Source organism: Natrix helvetica (genome assembly GCF_964273705.1).
Source record: "Natrix helvetica genome assembly, chromosome: 11".
Taxonomy (NCBI): Eukaryota; Metazoa; Chordata; class Lepidosauria; order Squamata; family Natricidae; genus Natrix; species Natrix helvetica.
The window spans coordinates 7,760,911-7,770,365 of NC_138562.1; the positions used below are offsets into that span (position 1 = coordinate 7,760,911).

Consider the following 9,455-nt stretch of genomic DNA (forward strand, 5'->3'; position numbering starts at 1 on the left):
TTAGAAAACAACCTGGAAACCTTCAAACTCTAAGGTTACTACTTATAGAAATGGAATAGTGGCAACAAAGAGGCATCTAGTAATGCTACGTGATTTGAATGTCAAAATATACGGCAAACATTTTACAGGAAGTTTCATGGAATAATTAAAAGCTCCTAGCGGTGATTATAAAGAGCCCTTGTGAACAAGTACAGCCTCGCATTGGAGATGCGAGTATAATCTTTATAATTTGGGGCAACATGGAGTACAGATAAGGAAACGAAACTCTTGATGTGCCTTATACGTGTGAAGAGGTAGCAGAGTCACAGATAATATCTAAATCCAGGTAGTCTGAAGTTGATACTACAGCAAAATGCTGCTAATGTTTCTCCGTTAATTTGCAGAGTTGGTATTCTGCTCAGTGTCTCCCATCAATGCATTTTCCAAGGCAGGGGATGTAGCTTGGCAGAAGTACCAGCCAATATATATTGATCTAATACTCCTATTACAGTGATGGTCTGAATGGCACTGATAACTTCCAGTAAATCCTAATGTCTCCATTGCCCTTATGTATCCACGGCCAAACAGTGTTCGCGTTGGTGTAGAAATATGAGAAGACAGATTAACAGAGTTGGAAGGGACCTTATAGGTCATCTAGTCCAACCCCCAAGCTCAAGCAGGAGACCCTACACCATTTCTGACAAATGGCAGTCCAATCTCTTCTTGAAAGTCTCAAGTGATGTGAAGCTCCCACAACCTCCGAGGGCATGGTTGTTCCATTGGTTGATTGTTCTCACTGTCAGAAATTTCCTCCTTATTTCTAGGTTGAATCTCTGCTTGATCAGTTTCCATCCATTATTCCTTGTCTGGCCTTCAGGTGCTTTGGAAAAAACTTCACTCCCTCCTCTCTGTGGCAGCCCCTCAAATATTGGAAGACTGCTATCATGTCTCCCCTGGTCCTTCTCTTCACTAGACTAGCCATGCCCACTTCCTGTAACCGTTCTTCATGTGTTTTGGTCTCCAAGCCCCTAATCATCTTTGTTGCCCTTCTCTGCACTCTTTCTAGAGTCTTCACATCTTTTTTATAGTGTGGTGACCAAAACTGGATGCAGTATTCTAGGTGTGGTCTTACTAGGGCTTTATAGAGTGGTATTAGTACCTCCCTTGACCTTGATTGTATCCCTCTGTTAATGCAATTTAGGATTGCATTGGCTTTTTTGGCTGCCGCTGCACACTGCTGGCTCATATTTAATCAGTTGTCCACTAAGACTCCAAGATCCCTCTCACAGTCACTGCTATTAAGACTGATTTCACACAGCTTATATGGGAAGGAAGGAGCTCTTGGAAAAACTTCAAATTACGAAAAAAAAAGTTCAGAGTAAAGATGTTTCATACTTATATAGACTTGGAATACTTCCAAAATACTCAAGGTATTTTTGTTTTCACGATTCAGTTTTTGAGGTTGGCTTGCAACATAAGGAAGTCAAAATCTCTCCGGTCTTCTATTGCCATATTTGAACAAGGAAACAATTCCCAGCGTAGTGTGTTAAATGAGTGGGAAGGTAAACACCTGGTATTGTGCATTCATCCATAACTAGGGAACATTTTTAAATAGCCTAAAATATCTTGAACTGTTACTTGTGTTGCGCATAAAAACTGGAAGAAACTCAGATACCAGAAATTCTTTGGGAATCTGGGGACCGAAAACCTGTTTTCATCCCAGTCATAGTTTTCAGAGGGATCCAGTTGTTTTTCTTCTTTCCTTTGACCTTTTTTTTTGTCATAATGGTACCCCATGAGAAGAAGAATAGCTGTTTTTTTTTAAACACCCTTGGTCTTGGTTCATTCTGATTTTGGGACAATAATTCATATTGGTTCTTTCTGTATTTGCATTTCTTCATGTTATAGTGCAGGGAACCCCAAACTTGGCAACTTTAAGACTTGTGGACTTCAACTCCACAAGTTGTAAAGTTGTCAAGTTTGAAGACTTTTATTATACTGAATACAAGCCCTACATTTGACAGCTCTTAGTAGAGGTTTGTTCACAGAGAGCCTAAATGCTAGACAGGGTAGTTTGGGCAGAAAAAGGTGGAGATTGCAGGTCTTTTACCCCCTTCTCTCCATTATCTAGTCTCTGTGTCTTACGGAGGAGTAGTTATTTCACTTTTTGAACGGCTTTTGTTGCCCTCAAATGAGAGCATCACGTCAGTGAAATATTATTTGCTACCATAATTAAGCATATTGAGACTGTATTCCAAGCCAGAAAAAGATTTATAACGAGGTTGATGTGTTTGGTGTTAAAATCACAAGCGGTGTTTATAGCCCTCACGTACCCAAATTTTAGACGTATTTTAAATAACACAAGCTGTTTCTCTATATAAAATGGTTGATTAGCAGAGAGTACAGGAAATTTTTATTGTGTGGTTGTAAGGCTTAGGAAGGGATCTCTCAGTGGAGAAAACACTGCTGCTGTTAATTGGACCAACTCATCTTCTCCCTGGTTGTGAGGTGTATGAAACGGTCAACTAAAAATACTTTTCAAAATATTTTTTTTGACAACCTTTCCATCTGTCAATTACAAATGGATCCTGGCTGGATCCTCACATACACTACATAGGTACAGTTCTTGAAAAGAACTTCATGTATACGAAGGCTCACACCAGCTAAAGAACTGACAGGCGGGCCTTCATATTTTTCTACATATAATAATAAATAATCATTCCTTTCACTTGTGGCCTGCCCGATTCAATAAGGCTGGGTGGCTCATAACAATCAAATTACAGTAAAATCAATAAAACAGAAGGATAAAAGATGGCAAAAGGGATGAAGTGAGGGGTCAGACAGACAGAAACTTTATTTATTTTGTTCATTGGCCAATAAAAATGCATTGAATAAAACAAGCAGCACAAAACTATCCTCTAACAAGAACTATTGGCAACCATTTGTAGCCGAAGCTTACACATAATAAGAAATGAATTTATCTTGATTGTTTAATAGTCGTGCAGATAAAAATTATCAGTGCCACGTAAATTTAAATAAAGAGCAATAATCAATTGGTGGCCAATACTCCTGCAGAACTGGCAATACACGAGCTGTGGTTTCTATGGTACGCATATCACAGGAAAAGTGAGGGGCTCTTTGTCTCTTACCAAGGCCTGGGTCAAAGAATTTCTTATGTCCAGTGCATAGTTTTAAGAAGTATGGCTACACTACCCAATTTAGAGAACTCTTTCAGAATCAAGAGTTCTGGTGATGCAGTGGTTAGAATTGTCAGCATCCAAAATTAAATCAGAATCCAAGGCAATGTATTGCTCAAAGTTCCAATTTATTAAGAGAGCCATGTTGGCTCATCTGGGAAAACCTGAATCTGAGGCGTCCCGGTTTTCCCACCCAGTTGAAAGTTCAAGACCTTGCCCCCACACCCACAAGTCCATCATGGTCCAATCATCCACTGCCACGCTGGCAGCTTCCACCCATCCAATTCCGGTCAGGTGCAGAGGAGCAAAGGCAAAGGATGACCTTGGCTTTCTAGAAAGAATGTTGTTACGGCTACATATCATCTAACTCCGTATAATCCCCCCTCCCATTTTCCCACAATAGAAAATGCGTAGTAGAATAATAGAAAGTGTTTGGCAGTTCGATTCTCACTGGCTGAAGGTTGACTCAGCCTTCCATTCTTCCGAGGTGGGTAAAATGAGGACCCAGATTGTTGGGGACAATAGACTGACTCTTTAAACTGCTTAGAGGGGGTTGTAAAGCCCTGTGAAGTGGTATATAAGTTGCTATTGCTATCGTAGAATCACAGGGCTGGAAGGGACCCTGGGAGTCTTCTACTTCCCAAAGAAGGAATCTTATGCTGCCAAATGGCTGTCCAATCTTTTCTTGAAAACTTCCGGCGATTGAGCCCCCACAACTTCGGGAGGCCAGCCATTCCCTTGGTTAATTTTTCTCACTGTCAAGAAATTCCTCCTCATTTCCAGGTTGGATCTCCCTCTGATGAGCTGCAACCTGTCCTGCCTTCAGGTGCTATGGAGGATAAAATAAACAGCTAAAGAAGGCTCTCGATTCTTTGCTATTTCTGGTTTTAAAGAATGTGCAGTTCGACGATAAACCAAACTGAAAAGCAAAACAGGACAATGTAAGAAAGGCAAAGGAATTTTCTGGGGAAAGATTCTCTTATGCACCCTTGCATTGTTGTTGTTGTTAGTTGTTAGTTGTGAAGTCGTGTCCGACCCATCGCGACCTCATGGACGACGTTCCTCCAGGCCTTCCTGTCCTCTACCATCCCCTGGAGTCCACTTAAGCTCACGCCTACTGCTTCTGTGACTCCATCCAGCCACCTCATTCTCTGTCATTTCCCTTCTTCTTTTGCCCTCAATCTTTCCCAGCATTAGGCTCTTCTCCAGGGAGTCCTTCCTTCTCATTAGGTGGCCAAAGTCTTTGAGTCTCCTCTTCAGGATCTGGCCTTCTAAAGAGCAGTCAAGGTTGATCTCCTCTAGGACTGACCGGTTGGATCACCTGGCAGTCCAAGGGACTCGCAGGAGTCTTCTCCAGCACCATCATTCAAAGGCCTCCATTCTTTGGCGCTCAGCTTTTCTTATGGTCCAACTTTCACAGCCATACATTGCAACTGGGAAAAACCACAGCCTTGACTATAACCTGCATATGACAAAGCAAATCTCAACAAGCATAACTTTAGATGAAGTTGTCCTCCGAAGTCTCTTGATAGAGCCAAAGTAGAAAAGTGCAGAATTGTGTTTCTCTTAAAGCAGCCACCTGTTTCCAGAAAAATCAATCTGGCAGTGTCTACCCTAAAGGATTGCGGAGTGCTTTGGATTCTGTTTTGCAGCTGTCTCTTTTCCTGGGGTCTGAATGGCTGCCTTTTGGAACTGCTGCAGGCTCCCAGGGAATGGTGTGACTCTATACACAGAGATGCAGTTTGGTGCCCTGTTCACACACTTTTCCTTGCTCCGGAGGGCTTTTCTGGCATTGGATTCGAAGTGCCGTTCAGCTCTACACTTAAAGTAGTTATTCCACTATCTCATAGGGGCAGAATGAAGGCTGTGGCCCACCTCCTCTTCAATCCTTTGGATAATAACTATTTTAGAGCGTGTCCTGCTGCTAAAGTCAACAAACATAAAAGCTACGTTGCCAGCATGAAGCACATTTTAATAAGATTTCCTGGCTTCGTTTCAGCCTTTCAGCATGCATGAATTATCCACCCCTTGTAGCCTTGGACATCTTGCCTTTTAATGCTTCTACTCGGGCTTCCTTTGGTTCAAGTGCTGCAGAACTTGATATTTCCTTTTGATCTTACACAGGAACTCCAGAGACGGTGTAACACACTCATATCGCTCATTGAAAAGGAAAATATGGAAATTGAGGAAAAAGAGAAAGCTGAAAAGAAGAAGCGGGGAGCCAAGACACCAGCGGTAATTAATGAATGTCCACTCGTCGCATTTGTTTTTTGTTTTTTTATTTTTACATTTAAAACACATCACGTTTCCTTCGGTGAATTCAGGAGAAGCTTTGAGACAGGAAGGAAAATAAACGGAGGCGTTCAAATTCAAGTAAAACAACATAAACCGGTATAACTCAATTAATAACAACTCAAAAAAAAAAAAAACCCCACATTGGCCAATAGGAGAAAATCATGCAGCTGGATTAAAAAAAAAATACATATCCATCCTTGAATGAAAGAAAGGGGAAAAAAGAAACAAAACTTTTTTTAAAGTAGGGAATTGTTGGCTTTCCAAATATTAGATTGCAAGTTATGTCTTTTCCAGTGGTTGGTCTTCAGGGACTCCTGAGAGAAGGTGCAGGGCCATTGCGTTTTGATTCCTACTTGCGGCAGAGATTTACATTAAAGACTAGCCGGTAACCTGGCGTTGCCTGGGTATTTATTTACTAGGAGGAAATGTCCGGATCAAGCATAATTTCTAATGTTGGATTTTCCCCCTTACCAAAGGGAGCCCCCTTGTGGAGTACTGTGAAGCCATTGCCATGGCAACTCCACTGCGCTGTGCATTAGAGGCCATTTTACGGGAGTGCAGTAGAAGCCATTTTACGGGAGTGCAGTAGAAGCTATTTTAAGGCACAACAGGATGTATCTTAACAGAACACACACACACACCAAGGTGTGTTAAGAATGTCTTACTCCCACAATATTTTTCTCCAGAGAGTAAGTCATCTGTGTATCAAATTTGGTTGAAATTGCTCGAGGCGTTCCAGAGTTATGTTATGCTGGAAAACACACACACACACACACACACAGCCATTATATATTTTTATAAATGGCCATTTATATTTTTATAAAGGAGAAATCTCTAGGGGATAGGGATCATAGGCTCTGAAGGGTTTTATGAGTTAAGCTTCTTGGAAAGTTTGCATAGAATATACTGGTTAAAATTGTGATGAGTTGTAGTGGTGAATGAATTTGAAATCTTTAAATACACAGTTGCAACAGAATTCACAAATTGGAGTCTTTGTAAAATTAAGACTGACTCCTGGAACTGCAGGGGTGAGAGAAAGTTGGTGAACCTTTTGAGACTATCCATAATCTTACTGCAAAGTCTTTAGAGCTTCATTGGGTAGATAAAATGATTCCGGTTAAACAAACAGCAGCCCAAACGCATCGTTTAACATTTTTGTTGTGGAAAAAGCATGTTAATTAGTTATTTTAAAGAATGGAAAGGACCTTGGAGGTCTTCTAATAGTCCAACTCCCTGCTCAGGCAGGAGACTCTATAACATTTCAGACAAGTGGCTGTCCACTCTTTTCTTTAAAAACCTCCAGTGATGAAGCACCCACAACTTCTGAAGGCAACTTCTCTTCCACTGGTTAATTATTCTCATTATTAGGAAGTTTCTCCTTAACTCCAGGCTGCTTCTCTCCTTGATTAGTTTCCACCCAGGATCAGAAGGGGGGGGGGGTGAGGTTCAACCCAATCAGACTTGCAAGACAGCATGATCGCAATAGCACTTAGACTGATATATCGCTTCATAATGCTTTTACAGCATCTTTAAGCAGTTTACAGAGTCCACGTATTCTCCCCAACAATCTGGGTCATCATTTTACTGACCTTGGAAGGATGAAAGGCTGAGTCAACCTTGAGCCGGTCAGGATCAAACTGTTGGCAGAATTAGCCTGCTATTCTGCATTCTAACCACTGAGCCACCTTTGGCTCTAAGATGTTTTTCTTAGAGCCAATTTCAATAAAAGACATTTTAGCCTTCCTATGGAGTTGATTGCCTGGTTAGTGCACCAGTGGTAGGTTCCAGCAGGTACGGCCCGGTACCGGTAGGCGGGAGCAGTGGCCACTGTACAAGTATGGTACCTGCCCGCCCCGTTCCATACCTGCTTTTGAAGCAACCGGTCCAATTGCACATGCACGCACAGCGCAACCTCCGACAAGCAGCTGGGTGTCGCAGATGCGATGGAGTGTGCGTGCATGCGCAGTGCACATCAGGCGCATGCACAGCGCACGTCCGGCGCGTGCACAAACAGACCACGAACAGCGTACCGATAGCAACCCACCACTGTAGTATACCTACTGGACCTGATAGTATGATCCACCTACTGTGCCTCTGTTATGAAAGGCAGCCTCCAGTTGTGGCAACCAACCCGTTTCCCTGAAAATAAGACCTCCCTGGATAATAAGCCCAATGGGGCTTTTGAGTGCATGCGCTAAAATAAGCCCTCCCCGAAAATATTGCAACCCAGCAGCAGCCATGAGGTGACCACACTCACCGCCCCCCCTGGACCTCAAAAATAATAAGACCTCCCCGAAAATAAGGCCAAGTGCTTATTTCGTGGGTCAAAAGAAAATAAGACCCTGCCTTATTTTCGGGAAAACATGGTATGTTTTATAGCCCTTCAAAGTTAGCCAGGGTTATTGTTTAATTCATTGGAACATCTGACTCAGCTTCCCCCTTTAAAAGAGCTCTTTTTTCGGAGGGGTAGGTGTTCCCAGTTTTCTCAGCAAAGTCACTGAATTTGATTAATGAGTTTAATAAAAACATGGCATACCAGTCTGTTTCAGGTGGTGTCTGTTTAACTGAAATTGCTATGTATTAGTAGAACTTATTTGAAGTTCTGACCACATCGGAGGTCATGGACAGTTTTACAAGATTCCACGCAGTTTTAAAAGGTTTGCAGATTTTCTCCCAGCACTGTGTGTCTTTTCAGAGGCCCTGTTTGTTCATCTTTTGGGTCGAAATGTGTGTATGTGGATGGGTGAAAGTTAGTGAAGGTTCTTTGTTACTTTCAGGTGGCGACATAATGGCCTATTCGATTTCATTACCTTTCTAAAATACCGTGTGAGTAATGAAAATGACATTTTCTTCTTTTCCCCCTCTTTTAGTCTCAAAAAAGAAAAGCCGAATCTGCTACAGAAAACTCTGGAAAAAAAGATGCCAAGAAAGCAAAGACGTAGAACCGAGAAACCTGTATCCAACTGAAAAAAAAATTTTTTCCCTCTCTAACCCATGTTTTTGAGCCTGTCTGTGTATTCCTAGTACCGTTTCCCCTCAATTCCTCGTGGTTTTAATTTTTGCAAATCTGTATTTTTTACAATGCCTTCCTTTACCTATTGAGTAGCTTAATATTTTATGCATTCCAATATTTTTGTGCACTTGTACTTTGTGATATTTCTCATGTCTTCAGCAAAATTTACTCGGTCCTTGTTCTTCTAAAGAGTGTGCTGATTTTTTTTTTTTTTAGCTTTCATGTTTTATATGGTGCTGCTTTCACACAAACGAAGCCCCCCCACCCTTCCATTGATTTCATAGTTGTACTATTGTTTGCTACTTTATATAATTGTGGAGACCTAAATGGAATTAAAATAGCCTGAGGTGAAAGACACATTTAACGTTGTCTTTGCTCATTTTCAATTCTTTTTCATGTACAGCTTTTGATATGTTGAAGGAGCCCTTACAGAATTGTCTGCATGGATATCAAAAATGTTTTTTGTTTTTGTTTGAAAAGGCAACTGGACTGATTCTTTTGTGGAAGAGGAAGAAGAAAAAGACGCTTTGCTTCCTATCCTGGAAGCATCATCAGTTGTATTAGATGGTGTGGGAGATGGAAGGACAATTATTGACAGTTGAGATTAGTTGGGCAGGAGGAAATGATTCTGACAAGATGGTGGTTGTGGGAATGGAAAAATTGTGTTTTCTTTGAAGACAACATCTCGGAGAGCTGTTGTGATTACTTGGGGGGCACTGGAATTAGAGGCATGGAATCCTCTTGGAACAACCAAATGGAAACGTCTTCTTCTTCCTGAAAAAAAAAAAAGTGTCAGGCCTGGAAGCCATCTTTTGCATTGGACCTATAGGCCTGCCACATTTAATGCTGTGGGAAAACAGGAGGGGGGATTATCTGGAGTAGGGGTGATATATAGTCTAAATAACATTCCTTTCTCAGAGCGTCAAGGACACCTTGCCCCGCAGTGGTGATGGTGTGACTGGGAGGCATCT

At 41.7% G+C, this 9,455-nt stretch overlaps 1 protein-coding gene across 1 annotated transcript in view; it reads left to right on the forward strand.

The window, feature by feature from the left end:
- The window catches only part of SMARCA1 (SNF2 related chromatin remodeling ATPase 1), a 53,144-nt gene extending 44,301 nt beyond the window's left edge, over positions 1-8,843 (forward strand). The window contains exons 23-24 of the mRNA XM_081963974.1: positions 5,301-5,411; positions 8,342-8,843. Coding sequence (XP_081820100.1) covers positions 5,301-5,411; positions 8,342-8,413 — 183 coding nt within the window. The 3' untranslated portion in view covers positions 8,414-8,843. The remainder of the gene's footprint in view (positions 1-5,300; positions 5,412-8,341) is intronic.
- The last annotated feature ends 612 nt before the right edge of the window (positions 8,844-9,455 follow it).